General features: G+C 38.3%; 1 protein-coding gene across 1 annotated transcript in view; it reads right to left on the bottom strand.

The window, feature by feature from the left end:
* Positions 1–15,858, bottom strand: part of SKA2 (spindle and kinetochore associated complex subunit 2) — a 23,605-nt gene that overhangs the window by 1,499 nt on the left and 6,248 nt on the right. Inside the window, exons 2-3 of the mRNA XM_012648434.1 lie at positions 14,720–14,806; positions 5,959–6,135 (exon numbers count right to left, since the gene is read on the bottom strand). Coding sequence (XP_012503888.1) covers positions 5,959–6,135; positions 14,720–14,806 — 264 coding nt within the window. The remainder of the gene's footprint in view (positions 1–5,958; positions 6,136–14,719; positions 14,807–15,858) is intronic.

Raw genomic sequence — 15,858 nt, 5'->3', positions numbered from 1 at the left:
GCTGACTTATTCAGCAGCTTAACAAAAGGACTTGTTTTTTTTCATCTCACAGCTCTGATATTCTTGATGGTGTTTTACCCTCAAGCTGACAGCAAAATGGCTCTAACAGTGCTAGGTATCACATCTAGACACACTGTCCGAAGAAGAAAAGATGCTTTCTCTTCCAAGGGTTCTCTCAGCAGTGAGGAAACTTTTCCTAGTTACCTACTTCTAGACTTTCCCTCCTCTCATGTCATTTGGGTTACAAACTCATTCCTAAACCAGTGTTAGTTAAAGGAAAATCCCTTCCCCTTGCCAATCAGAGAAACCCCTAAAGCTGAGGATGGGGCCAGCTTCACCCCAGGCATATGTCTGTGAGAGACAAGAAAGTCAGTGCAGTCAAGTCACACATTGCTTAGCAACAGGGATACGTGCTATATGGGATAGCCTATTGCTCCTGAGCTACAAAGTTGTACAGCATATTACTGTACTGAGTACTGTAGGCAAATGTAACACAATGGTTAAGTATTTGTGTCTCTAAACATAGAAAAGGCACAGTAAAAATATGGTATTATAACCTTAAGGGAACACCATTGTATCCTTGACCAAAAACATTGTTATACAGGCCATACTGTATTCCAGTAGTCAGGAAAGGAGAACAGATGCTGAGAAAACAACCAGTCACAGTATCCACAAAAGAAGGAAGGAGCAAAAGCAAAAAGAAGGGAAGCTGATGGGAAGTTGTAAGGGATTTTCACAGAGCACTAATAACAGGCTGGCTGAAACAAATGGTTATATGGGGAATTAACAGGAGGTACAACTTAAAGAATCACTCAAGTAGTTATAAATCTGCCTAACTATATAGGTCATCTCTAGAGAGACTGCCAAATCTGGAACACCCCAGACCTACAGAATCAGAATCTCTAGGGCAGTGCTGTCCAATAAAACTTTCCATGATGCTGAAAACTATGCTACATCTGCACTGTCCAATCAGTAGATGAAGAACTTAATTTTAGGCCAGGCATGGTGGCTCACACCTGTAATCCTAGCACTCTGGGAGGCCGAGGCAGGAAGATCACTTGAGGTCAGAAGTTCAAGACGAGCCTCACCAAGAGCGAGACCCCATCCTTACTGAAAATAGAAAGAAATTAGCTGGGCGTGGTGGCTCACGCCTGTGGTGCTAGCTACTCAGGAAGCTGGGGCAGGAGGATCACTTGAGCCCAGGAGTTTGAGGTTGCTGTGAGCTAGGCTGATGCCATGGCACTCTAGCCCAAGCAACAGAGTGAGACTCTGTCTCAAAAAATAATACTACTACTAATAAAATTAAATTAGAAAATTAAAAAAAGAACTTAATTTTAAACTTTCATTTAATTACTTTACATTTATATAGCCACATGTGGCCTATATAAATTGGACAACCCAGCTCTGGAGCAGCTCCAGAACCTACGTGATTCTCACAAGCAATTGATTTGACTGATTAAACTCACATTTGCCCAACATGTTCACATGGATAAAATGAAAAGCAATCACAGGTGGGGCACAGTGGCTCACACTTGTAATCTCAGCACTTTGGGAGGCCCAGGCAGGAGGACTGCTTGAGGCCAGTTCAAGACCAGCCTGGGCAAGAAGCAAGACCCCGTCCCTACAAAAAACAGGAAAATTAGCTGGGTGTAGCACACATCTGTAGTCCCAGGTACTTGGGAGGCTGAGGTAGAAAACTCACTAAGGTCCAGGAGTTTGAAGTTGCAGTGAAGCTATGAAATCACCACTGCACTCTACCCAAGGAGATAGAGCAAGACCTTGTCTCAAGAAAAGAGAAGAGGCCGGGCACGGTGGCTCATGCCTGTAATCCTACCACTCTGGGAGGCCAAGGCGGGAGGATCGTTTTAGCTCAGGAGTTCGAGACCAGCCTGAGCAAGAGCGAGACCCTGTCTCTACTAAAAATACAAAGAAATTAGCTGGACAACTAAAAATATATAGAAAAAATTAGCCAGGCATGGTGGTGCATGCCTGTAGTCCCAGCTACCCGGGAGGCTGAGGCAGGAGGATCACTTGAGCCCAGGAGTTTGAAGTTACTGTGAGCTAGGCTGACGCCATGGCATTCTAGCCCGGGCAACAGAGTGAGACTCTGTCTCAAAAAAAAAAAAAAAAACAACAACAACAACAACAACAACAAAAAAAATATATATATATATATACACACACACACACACATAGAAAGAAAGAAAGAGAAGCAAAGCAATCATATGTCTTACTGCAACCCAAATAGTTAAAATTCCCTTTTTCTGCCTCAAAAAAAGAAAATGATATTATTATGGCAAGACTTGTTTGTTCTCAATGAATCCATGTTGTTCCTTGTGATCACTGTACAAGAGCTTTCAGAGCATCTGTTTAATGAACTCTCAACAGATTTTTCCAGGAATAAAGGTCAAGTTAACTAACCTAAAGTTTGTAGCAATTTTTCTTCTTTAATGCAAATATTTTGGAGCATCAATGGAATACCACATATTCCACTTTTAATGCCTTTTTTTATTTTTTATTTATTATTATTTTTGTTTTGGGGGTTTTGCTTTTTTTGCTTTGACATAAAGTAGTCTCCTTTATTTTTCTTGTGGTGGTCACTTTATAATTAAGTATATTTAAACCTTGATGTCTTAAATCAGCTAAGAAAAATGAACAAATTAATAATTCCTTTCTCCCATCTCCTTTTCTGTTCCCTATTTATTATTTAATATTATCAATTCAAATGCTCTTTTTGAATATTATCCACTCGAATACATTTTCAACCCTTCCAAATAAAAAAACCACTCTCTTTGATAAAGGTTATAGCAAGATAATACCTAAACAGCTTTGCGTTCTGTTATCTCTAAACAAAGTACCATTTGCCCTAAGCAGACTTACCCCTTTTTTGTTCTTGTATGCTCCCAAAATAATTTTAAAGGCCCTTTTGGTTATTTTAGAAAATTTGAGAGGCCTCAGCTCAATCTAGCCTTTGACTTTCTTAACTATGTTCACAGGTTTGTCCCTATGACTAATAAACACCTTTTAATATTTGAAATTCCTTTACAAATTCTACCTTGCATATCCTTTAAACTCTGGACTCATAGAGCTATTTCTAGTTATACAACTCTCTACAGATGTCATTTCCTTTTCTTTCACATTTGGATCATAAAAATTTTAACAATCCCCGCCTCCCTTTTTTTTGAAGACAGAGTCTCGCTCTGCTGCCCCAGCTAGAGTGTGGTGGCGTCAGCCTAACTCACAGCAACCTCAAACTCCTGGCTCAAGTGATCCTCCTGCCTCAGCCTCCTGAGTAGGTCAGACTACATGTAGGCGCATGCCACCAGCTAATTTTTCTATTTTTAGTAGAGATGGGGTCTCCCTCTTGCTCAAGCTGGTCTCAAACTCCTAAGCTCAAGCAATCCTCCCACTTCAACCTTCCAGAGTACTAGGATTACAGGCATAAGTGACAGTGCCGGCTTTAATAATCCCTTCTAATCTTAAACATCTCTGAGAAGATTGAGCATCACACCTGTATTTTCTCTGAACTTTCCACTACTCTCATTTTAAAGTAGTAGATTCAAGACCTACTATAGCCAGTATTTCCCCACTTGACCATCACTGATTCTAAAATATGACCTCCTTTTTGAAGTTTTATAACCTACTTTTCAATCATTTCTCCTTTCCCTGATCCACAGTGAAAGCTCCCTTAGTTTTCTGCCTGAAAGCTGAACAAAATTATAGCTCATTTCAGATTTTTCTTTTTTTAAAGACAGGGTTTCTGTCACCCAGGCTGAAGGAACAGTGGCTGGATCATAGCTCACTACAACCTTGAACTCTTGGGCTCAAGCAATCTTCTCACCTTGGCCTCCCAAAGTGCTAGGTTTATTGGCCCAGTCAGATATTTCTTCTTGTAACTAAATGAAGACCTTTACAGATATTCAGATGATTGAAATCCCCTATCACTGCATAGCTATTTTTCTGTACCTGTAGTCTCAAACAGAAATGTATCATCTATTTATTATACCCAGCAAGGGCAATTTGTAGTAAATATTCAAAATGCCATTTTTCTCTTTGTTCATTCATCCAAATTTATTTTGTGCTTCAATAAATTTATCGATTTCTATACAGATATGTTGATATGTACATCTGGAACTATACTGAATCTCTCTTCAAGATTTGTAGGGCTGGGCGTGGTGGCTCACACCTGTAATCCTAGCACTCTGGGAGGCTGAGGCGGGAGGATCGCTTAAGCTCAGGAGTTTGAGACCAGCTTGAGCAATAGGGAGACCCCATCTCTACTAAAAATAGAAAAATTAGCCAAGCACACACCTGTAGTCCCAGCTACTGGGGAAGCTGAGGCAAGAAAATCGCTTGAGCCCAGGAGTTTGAGATGCAGTGAGCTACAATGATGCCACTGCACTCTACCCAGGGTGACAGAGTGAGACTCTGTCTGGAAAAAAAAAAAAAAACAGGTTTTCCATGAATAAGGTTATGTGCTTCTATTGTCAGGCTTTGATCAACTACAATGAAGAATATGTGATTTGAGTTGTATTTATGAAAGTTTATCACATACATTTTTTGCATTTAATTTATTACCATGTGACACCACCATTATTGTTTTAAATTCTATCTACCTATTACTTCTATTCCTTTTTTTTTTTTTTTTTGAGACAAAGTCTTGCTCTGTTGCCTGGGCTAGAATGCCATGGTGTCAGGCTAGCTCACAGCCACCTCAAACTCTTGGGCTAAAGCAATCCTTCTGCCTCAGCCTCCCAAGTAGCTAGGACTACAGGCATATGCCACCATGCCTGGCTAATTTTTTCTATATATTTTTAGTTGTACAGCTAATTTCTTTGTATTTTTAGTAGAGACGGGGTCTCACTCTTGCTCAGGCTGGTCTTGAACTCCTGACCTTGAGCAACCCTCCGCCTTGGCCTCCCAGAGTCCTAGGATTACAGGCATGAGCCACCACGCCCGGCCTCTATTCCCTTTTTAATTGCCCTTCCCTCCTCCACCATTGATCTTCCTGTGACATAACAGATGCATCTAAGGTATCATTTTATAGTTTCAACCACATATTGTTCTCTTTTTTCTCCCCTCTATTTGCAATGTAAAGAATTTTTTATCAAATTGACCTGGGTAGTCAACCTATGAAATTTAGTTACGAGCCCATAGTTTGAAGTATCTTATGCCATAATTTAGTTCAGAGTTGGCAAATAAAAACATAGCTCCTTAATACAGCACTCTAAGCAACCATTTGCAGTTGGCACCTGAGATAAAACAGATTGGCGATCCTTCGTCCAGATAATTTAGTTCTACTCTTTGACTCCATCTCATACAGCTTTACTTTCTAAGGCCCCAGCTTTTTCTTGATAGTAAATGAAAATGCTGCCAAATCCTTCAGTTTTCAGTTCAAAATCTTAGTGCCTAGTTTAGCAGCTCATTATATTTTTTTCTACGTCAACATATCTGAAGAGTTGTATACCTATCAATGATAGAGGCTTACAATTAAAAGGATTCTTACACTAAATGAGATGTGGATGGGCAATGGAGGGAAGGTATGCAGAAAGTGGGCCATTTTATCCCTGCCAACTTAAATGAAGGAAAGGAGAACTTAAAAAACTAAAAAAAAGTCACTGATATAGATGCTTTCCAGACTTCTCAGTCTCACTAGTACTTTATAGGAACCAGCAAAGCTGGTAGATTTAATAAGTATAAGCGAGTTTTCTCTTTTGCCATAGTTACATAATCCAAGACAGCACACCTCTTCATTAACCATGTCAAGTCCATACACTTATTTTAATATAAAAGGAGATAAGAGCTATTATACTTCAGGGTATGAAGAAAAATCTCATTTCTACCAATAGTTCAAATAGACTGCTGAATTCCAAAATGTAAGTTGCTGGGGGTTTATCTTTCAAAGCAACACTCAGAACTAAAACTATACAAATCCAACCTGTCAACTGACAGCATTACCTCCAGGTCTGTTTGCCTTTGTAGTTTTTGTATCATGTTGATAGTCTTATTCACAGTAGCACAAATGCGCCTCTTAGTCTCTTTCTGCTCAACAGCAGCTGGTTCAAAGCGTGCATGCAAAGTTTGATATCGAGACTTTATCGCTGACAATTCTTTTAAGAGCGTAACCGGATTTTTCTATATCAGGAAGAAAGTTAATACACATTAAATTATGAAAAGGAAAAATTAAGCTTTTTTTTAAGAATTAAAATACTAAATATACAACATAGTCTACCATTCATTTAATTCAACACTGCTGAGTATTTAATTATGCAATCGTATGACAGAGGATGGGAGGTGGAAAAGAAAGAAGTATAAGACCTAGATCCTATTTGCAAGGAATTTATAGCCCAGGTTCAGAAACAACCCACAAAAAAATTTAGCAATAATAAACAGCTAATAAAGTTACTTTAAATATATAACATTGGATGCATAGTTCACAATTACATAGTATTTCCAAAATATTATTTAAATACTATTCAGCAGAAGATTAAAGGCACTATTTTTATTTTTTCTTCAAGAATAAGATAACTTGAAACCATATATTATAAAATTCTTAACATACTATCATGGTGCTAAAGTATATGTACATACTAATTTATTTATATACATACAAAATACAAAATTCATGCCAACTCACATGTATTTATAAACTACACTGGTTTTTCAAATTCATTTTGTAATATAAATAGCCACTATTCCATAAAAGATACTTTGAGCTCTGCCACTTAGTAATTCTTTTCATTCCCTAATGGTTCCCGGCTATTCCAAACTTTCTCTACTCCCTCCAATTCCCCTCCACTCCTTCTTGGCACATGACTTCACCAACTGCTTTGCTAAGAAGACAGAAACTATCCAGTAGAAACTCCAACTTCCTGGCTTTTCATCCCCAAATGAAAACATCTATGGACATTCTCATCCTTACACTACATCCACTCCTAACACTACCACTCCTATTACTGTTTCCTCCTTATATCCCCCAGAACCTTAAATTCTCTGTATATCAATAACCTTTTCAATATATCCCTTTGTTCAGACTTCAGATCTTCCCTATACTGGGGGGAAAAATTAATCCCTTGTTTTGATTCTGTTGTCACTTCAAAATCAGTTTCATTTTTCTCACTCCATTTATCGCCAAGCTTCTAGAACCTATAATAACATATTTCCTCAATTTAACACCCCATTAGACTAGTATCTTTTAACAAAGTATTTAAAACAATCGAAAGGTCAGTCTTGCTATATAGCATATATTTTTGTTTGTTTGGTTTTGGTTGTTTTGTGTTTTTTTTAGAATATATTTTTGACACTCCTCTTGCCGTTCCTTAATTTCTTCCTATTCCATCTTCTTAAAGTGAACTTTTTTTTTTTTTTTTTTTAGACAGAGTCTTGCTCTGTTGCCCAAGCCAGAGTGCCGAGTGCCGTGGCAGTAGCCTAGCCCACAGCAACCTCAAACTCCTGGGCTCAAGTGATACTCCTGCCTCAGCCTCCTGAGTAGCTGGGACTACAGGCATGTGCCACCACGCCCAGCTAATTTTTTTTTCCTATTTTTAGTTGCCCAGCTAATTTCTATTTTTAGTAGAGACAGAGTCTCACTCTTGCTGAGGCTGGTCTCGAACTCCTGACCTAAAGTGATCCCCCTGCCTCGGCCTCCCAGAGTGCTAGGATTACAGGTGTGAGCCTCCAAGCCCAGCCTAAAGTGAATTCTTGATTTCCATAAAACTATACTATCTTGGTTATCTTCTAATAGGAAGGAATAGGGACAGGAAATGTATCTTAAACACTGTTAAAATAATTCTGCAGGAAGTGATCAAGGCCTATAGCATGAGCAGCAGAAGTTGTAGAGAGACAGAAGGGAGACAGCGTGAAAAACATTAAGAGAACCTGGTGGTTTGTTTGATATGGGAGAAGAAATAACAGATGACACCAAACGTATAGTCTGGCAAATAGAGAAATAGTATATATTAAAATAATTTTTGGAGTATCTACTTATTATAAACCCTAATAACATTGCGACCTGCCCCATTGCCCTGAATGGTATATTTCTATTCATGTGTCTAGACATCTGAATATTGTATTGAATAAAAGATCTCCAGTAGAAGAACTAGAAAATAGAGTCCAAGAAATATCCCCAAAAGTAGGAAGAAAACCACAAAAATGAAAACAGCTAAGAAAAGATAAGAAAAACAGATGGTAGATGGAGGAGGTCCAATATATGACTGGTAAAAATGGCCATAAAAGAAAATTTCTTTTCTTATGAATATACTAGGTAAGAAATGTTATAACACTTCAGGTTCATATGTTTTCAGAGTAAAAGGGTCCCACTAAGTGACAGCACAATTAATGAAAAGATCTATACTATAACTATAAATTTCACAGCATAGAACAAATATTCCGAAAGTTCCAAGACATGGGCAAGGTGGTGGGGGAAGCAGAGGATTGAGGAGGAAAGCACACACAAAGGATCAGAAATCAGATTGGTATCTATTTCTCAACAGCAACAATAGAAGCTAAAAACACCACAAAGCAATGATGTTAAAATTAAGAGAAAATCTCCAATTTAGAATTCTATATTCAAACAAACAATTTACCAAGTAAGGGGTTAAATAAAGGGCGCAATGAAGACTTTTTCAAACATTCAATGTGTCAAAAAGTTAACTTTCTGTGTATTCTTCTTCAGGTTATTCTTCCTCAGCACACTCTTCTAGAGCAGCGGTCCCCAACCTTTTTGGCACCAGGAACCGGTTTCATGGCAGACAATTTTTCCATGGACCAGAGGTGGTTGGCGGGGCGGGGGGTGTGGGGGGGATGGGATGCTTCAAGCCCATTACATTTACTGTGCACTTTATTTCTATTATTATTACATTATAATATATAATAATTATACAACTCACCATAATGCAGAATCAGTGGGAGCCCTGAGCTTGTTTTCCTGCAACTAGACAGTCCCATCTGGGGTCGATGGAAGACAGTGACACCCGAAGTTTGTTGCTTATGTCTAGTCTACTCCCTAATCTCATTTTGGTTGCTGTCACTGCAGAAAGCCCTGCTTCACAAAGATAGGATGCTGGAAATGGAAGCAGGCTTTTCAGTGCTTTTGTGGGAATCTCAGGATATTCCGCCTTGACTTTAATCCAGAACATACGAAGATTTGAAGTTGTATCAAACATACTTTTAAGACCACTATCATTTGCAATCTCAAGTAGTTGATCCTCTTTTAGCACCGACTAAGTCGACTCACCTGGCTTATTAACAAATGGGTAGAGGATCCATTCCTTCCCAGTTCAGGGGTCTTTTGTGGTTGGGAAGTAATGTTCAAACTCTTCTAAATGGTGAGATAGGTGATCATGCACCAGCTTGGAGAAAGAAGGCCCTGGCTCAGTCTCTTTCAAAATCTCTGCTAATATTTGAAACATATCAAAAATCACAATATTAGGCCGGGCACGGTGGCTCACACCTGTAATCCTAGCACTCTGGGAGGCCGAGGCGGGATGATGGCTTGAGCTCAGGAGTTTGAGACCAGCCTGAGCAAGAGCAAGACGCCATCTCTACTATAAATAGAAAGAAATTAGCCAAACAACTAAAAATAGAAAAAATTAGCCAGGCACGGTGGTGCATGCCTGTAGTCCCAGCTACCCGGGAGGCTGAGGCAATAGGATCGCTTGAGCCCAGGAGCCTGAGGTTGCTGTGAGCTAGGCTGACGCCACGGCACTGTAGCCCAGGCAAGAGAGTGAGTCTCAAAAAAAAAAAAGAAAAAATCACAATGTTTACTTGTTGCCCCCATAATTCCAGTTTGGCTTTGAATGTGGCCACTTTATCTGCTGACTTGAACACAGTTGTCATTCTCCCCTAAAGTGACAGATTGAGTTCATTGAGCAGGTTGAATATGTCACACAAGCGTGCAAGTTTTGCCACCCATTCTTTGTCACTGAAATGTGCTACCATTGGTGACTGTTTCTCTAAAAGAAATCTCTGGAGCAGCTCTCATAACTCAAAAACTCTGGTCAGTGATCTTCCTTTAGAAAGCCATCTCACTTCTGTGTATAAGAGAAGACATGTGTGCTTTGCGTCCATCTCCTCACAGAGCTGAGTGAACAGACGTGAGTTAAGGGAATGTACTTTAATGTGGTTGATCATTTTAATCACATCCTGCAAAACATTGTTAGTTCAGGTGACATTTTTTGGTTGACCAGCATTTCTCTATGGATGACAGTGTGTAGACTCACATTCAGAAGCAACCTCTGTGACCCAAGTAGTGAAATCAGAAAGTTGTCCAGTCATGGCAGCCACTCCATCCATCTGTGCATATACCAACACAAAATGACCAATTCAGTTTTCCTGATATGTAATCATTCAGAGACTTGAATAGTTCTGCAGTCTATGTACACAAAAGTGCACATAACATATCCTCATGCACAACCTCCTGAAAAATATATCACACAAAAACAAGCATTGTTGCTTTATTGTCAATGTCGGTAGACTCGTCAACCTGGACTGCATACCATGGTGACTCATTAATCCTCTCTAACAATTGTGCCTTAATATACTCTGCTATTTCATCAATTAATCTAGTTATGGTGCTAACCAAAAGAGGAACACGTGCCACCTTTTGAACTGCAGCCTCCCCCAAAAGTTACAGCAAACATCCTTAGTAGAAGGCAGGATCAACTCTTCACCAAGAGTAAAGGGCTTGTTAGCTTTAGCAATGCGGTTAGCCACTAACAGTGATGCTCTCAGTGCAGACACATTTGATGAAGTGGTGGCCTTCAATAATTGCTTCTGTTCTTCATGTTCACATTTTTTTCTTTTGAAAAACTCAAAAGGCTTGTCTTTTAATGCAGGGTGCTTGGTCTCCATGTGGCAAAGCAGTTATGAAGGTTTCATGGCTTCATTGGATAGCCAGTCTGGAGAATGTGAATCACCTGTTGCAATGAACCCATAATTTAAGTAGTGCTCTTGGTATTTTCTTTTAAATGCAGCTTTCATTTTGTTCGCAGTCTTAGAGTCTTCTGTTGTCTCATCATTGGGTCTTTCCCCCTTTTCAAAGAAGCTCTCCAGCGACCTTTGTTTTTTACTCATTTTTGCTAGGGTTAGCTTGTAGGCTTACCAAAACTGTGACTGAGACAAGTGAGCAGTGCAGGGAAAGAGGCATGGACGGAAGTGGTAAATAAAATAATGGGCAGGCAGTCCTTTAGCTCGGACCAAAGTTAAGTGTCAGATTCTACTTAAAGCCTGCTACCAGATGCAGCTGTACAATTGAAGTACATTAACTCACTTGCCACTATAAAGCCTGCCACCAGATGCAGCTGTACAATTGAAGTAAGATGCCCACTTGCCACTATAATGCCTGCCACTAGATGCAGCTTAATTGTCACTTGCCACTCACTGATAGGGTTTTGATATGAGTCTGCAAGCAATTAATTTATTATGGTCTCTATGCAGTCAAACCTCACTGCTAATGATAATCTATATTTGCGGCCACTCCCCAGCACTAGCATCACTGCCTCAGCTCCACCTCAGATCATCAGGCATTAGATTCTTATAAGGAGCGCATCACCCAACCTAGATACCTCGAATGCAATTTACTGTAGGGTTCATAGTCCTGGGAGAATCTAATGCTACCACTGATCTGACAGGAGGCAGAGCTCAGGCAGTGATGCAAGCGATGGAGAGTGGCTGTAAATACAGATGAAGTTTTACTCACTCGCCCTCCGCTCACCTTCTGCTGTGCAGCCCAAATCCTAACAGGCCACGGACTGGTATCAGTCCAGGCCTGGAGTTGGGGACTTGCAGTTCTAAGGGATATGCTTCACCACATCAAGGAAATAAACCAAGACAGAGTGAAACGTGATCCAATACAGGAATAAAATAAAGGCAAAGGCCAAAATGATAGTAAAGAAATCCCAGAAAGACAACCATGCAGAAGGCCTGTAGAGCAGGAGGTCAGATTGGTGCAGAAGGATAGAGCACCAAAAGAGATGTTCCCATGGAAGAAAATGAAACTTAGGGAACATGTAGTGTGTCTGAAAATGTTGAGAAGAGCTGAAAAAAAAGTGAAAGCAGGTACTCAAAACAGATATTTGTACACCAGTGTCACAGCAGCAGCATTCACAATAGCCAAACGTGGAAGCAAACCAAATGTCCACTGACAGATGAATGGATAAACATAATGTGGTACATATATACATACAATGGGATATTATTCACCCTTGGAAGGAATTTCTGATTGCTACAATATGGATGAATATGGAGAACATTATGCTAAGTAAAATAAGCAAACATTATGCTAAGTGAAAGAAGTCACGAAAGGACAAATATCGTATGATTCTACTTATCTGAGTTACCCAGAGCAGTTAAATTCATAGAGATAGAAAGTAGAAAGGTGGTTGCTAAGGATTGGAGAAGAAAAAGGATGGGCTTTATAGTTCAATGGGTATAGAGCTTCAGTTCAGGGAGATGAAAAAGTTCTGGAGATGGATAGTGATGATACTTGCACAACAATGTGATATACTTAATGCCATTGAACTGTATACTTAAAAAAGATTTAAACAGTAAATTTCATGTTATATATATTTTACCATAATTTTTTTAAAAAACCAAGAATGTGAAATGGTTAACCTGCTTTGGTCATATTAGTATTTTGGTGGTTCCTTAAAATATTAAACAAGTTGCCATATGGCCAGTAAGTCCATTAGTGGCCTTATATACCCAAGAGAAATTAAAACATGTCCATACACGAACTTGTACATGAATGTTCATAGCAGCATTATTCATAGTGCCAAACGGTGGAAAGATGTCCATCAACTGATGGATAGATAAGAAAATGTGGTATAGCCATACAATGGAATATTGTTCAGTGTTAAAAAGAAATGAAGGGGCCACGTGAGGTGGCTCGCACCTGTAATCCTAGCACTTTGGGAGGCTGAGGCAGGAGGATCACTTGAAGTCAGGAGTTCAAGACCAGCCTGAGCAAGAGCGAGACCCAAAATTAGCTGGGCATGGTAGCACACACCTGTAATCCCAGCTACTCAGGAGGCTCAGGCAGGAGGATCACTTGAGACCAGGAGTTTGAGGTTACAGCGAGCTATGATGATACTGTAGCCTGGGAGACAGAGCTAGAGACCCTGTCCCAATTAAATAAAAAAAAAAGAAATGAAGGAAGGCTGAGGCAAGGGGATTGCTTAAGGCTAGGAATTCAAGATTAGCCGGGCAACATCGCTCCCCACCCCCGCCAATCTCTAAAAAAAAATTTTTTTAATTAGCCAGTCATACCAGCTACTCGGGAGGCTGAGGCAGGAGGATTGCTTAAGCCCAGGGGTTCAGGGCTGGGTAAGCTATGGTCACACCACTACTGATTCATGCTACAATGTGGATAAAGCTTGAGAATATTATGCTAAGTGAAAGAAACCAGACAAAAGGCCACATATTATATGATTCCATTTATGTGAAATGTTCAGATGACAAATCTACAAAGACAGAAAGTAGATTTGTGGTTACTGGAAGCTGGTAGGGCAGCAAGGAAGGGTAATAGGGAGTAACTACTAACGGGTATAGGGTTTCTTTCTGAGGTGATCAAAATGTTCAAAAACTTACTGTGGTGATGGCTGCACAACACTGTGAATATACTAAAAAACCATTGAATCATATATTTTAAAAGGGTGAATTTTATGGTATATGAATCATAGCTCAATAAAACTTTTTTTTAAAGCTGTAGAAAAGAAAAATAACTGGATTAGAACAAAGATGAGAGACGGAAGACAGAGGAAAAGTGGGAGCACTAAATGAAATGTGTTCCACTGTAGTACTTGAAAGATACTGATTCAAATGACTCCTTTAGTCAGTCATTAGGTGGTACCACTGGACCAGAATGGTTAGTTTGTCCTCAGTCAGAAAGAAAAAGAAAAGACAAAGAAAAAATCAAGTTAGTTAGGGAGCTAAAACAGTTCAAACTACACTGCCATAGAATTCTGGCATTCCATGAAATAAACAGTAAAAATTAAACATTCATGAAGTTTTCCCAATTTTGTATAAAATGTTACTTTAATTGTACTTCTGCATAATCCAAAAAAATTTTTTGAGTTGTATGGAATTTTTTGAAAAACTGTGAAATATGGTATTTCTTGTCTCCTGGGAAGAACTATGAAAATACATTAATGATTTAAGTGGTAAATTAATGTTAACAAATAATGCTTGGAGATTGTTCACTTTTACCCCATGGACATGTATACTTACGATTTTATGGCATATGAACAGAGTTAATGTTTCTAATCAACCTAAACTTAGAATAACTAAATATATAATTTTATGCAAAAATCACTGTTCATATCATATAATTAAACAAATTTAACAATATATCATCATCTTCCTCAGAGAATATCGTGACTGCCAGGACTTCTCCCCTCAAACTTATTGAAGAACCACTGCTTTAGAAGTAGCTATATTGTCTCTTGGAATTTCAGTAGCTTGTACCTCTGACCTCAGTGATTTTTTTTTTTAAAGGTTAAAAAAGAAAGCAATAAATTTCACTGACTATTGGTATAATCTCTCCAGTATGCCATGACCAAATTTCCAACACAAGATTTTAAGATTCTATAAACTTAATAATATAATTCTTATCTATTACTATTTTACTATTAGAAATACTATTAGAAAATTCTTTTTATAAAATATTCTGTTAAAAAGGATTTTTTTTTTTAAAAAAAGGTTTATTTAATTTGCAGATTACCTCGCCTGCTGAATCAGGATGATTAGTCTTGATTTCGTATTCCAGCCTGTACTGAATGTAATCCAAATCAGAGTCAGCTTTCTGGAACTAAAGACCAGCACAAATCATCATTTTGTAAATCAAAAGACTTACTAGTAAAAAACGACACTTTATTCTTTCTTTTCTCTTTATATTTGTTAGAATTTAACAATATGTGATATATATTCATTTGAAAATATGCAAATAAAAAGTATATAAAATATCCATTATCCATAATACCTATGCTCTAATAAAAATTTTAAAACTATTTAATATTTTTAAAGTCATTTCTCTATGCCTTCCTCTTAGATTTTAAGTGAAAATTCAAATACTAAGTAGCTATTGTCATATATTAACACAAAATAATAATGACTTCAAGAATTTCCTAACATCATTGACACTCTCAAAAATTAGGCAGGGTTTTTTCACCCGTGGTTTCAAGTTAAAAGACAGAACAAATTAATTTCAGGAATACTTTCATTGTTACCTTTATTTGCAACTCCATTAACAAAAAAGCTACAGATATGTGCCCTCAAAATTAGAGGGCTTAAAGAATGACGAACTATACAAGAAAAGCTACACATGATACCGGCGAAACAGTTTGAATAATCCCAAATGTTGTCCATGAGTCTATACCTAACATCTCAGGTATCTTTCTTCCTTCTGGTATTTATTCTACCAGCTATCTTTTAAGGATATTTCTTAACATATTGCTTGCTTTTTTCCTGAAATTCAATGTACTTAGAACACATATGGTAACTGTTCTTGCTCTTTTTATGATACAGTACACCAGCAGAAATCACACTAAGCAGACTGTAAAAAAATTATAAGCAAGACTTATACACTGAAAACTGTAAAACACAGTTGAGAGAAAGTTTAAAATACCTAATACATGGAGAGATATATAATGTTCATACATCAGAAGGTTCAATATTGTTAAGATATCACTTCTCCCCAAATTGTTCTTTAGATTCAACATAATCCCAACCAAAATCTCGCAGGCTTTTTTTGTAGAAATTGACAGAAAACTTATTTGTAAATGCAAAATGATGAAACAGTTTTGGAAAACAAGAACAAAGTTTGAGGCTTTTCAAGACTTACTATAATTTCCATATATTTCT

This window comes from Propithecus coquereli, unplaced genomic scaffold (genome assembly GCF_000956105.1).
Source record: "Propithecus coquereli isolate 6110/MARCELLA unplaced genomic scaffold, Pcoq_1.0 Scaffold285, whole genome shotgun sequence".
NCBI lineage: Eukaryota > Metazoa > Chordata > Mammalia > Primates > Indriidae > Propithecus > Propithecus coquereli.
Note: the sequence above shows the minus strand (reverse complement) of the source record. Positions and strands in the feature narration are given on the sequence as shown.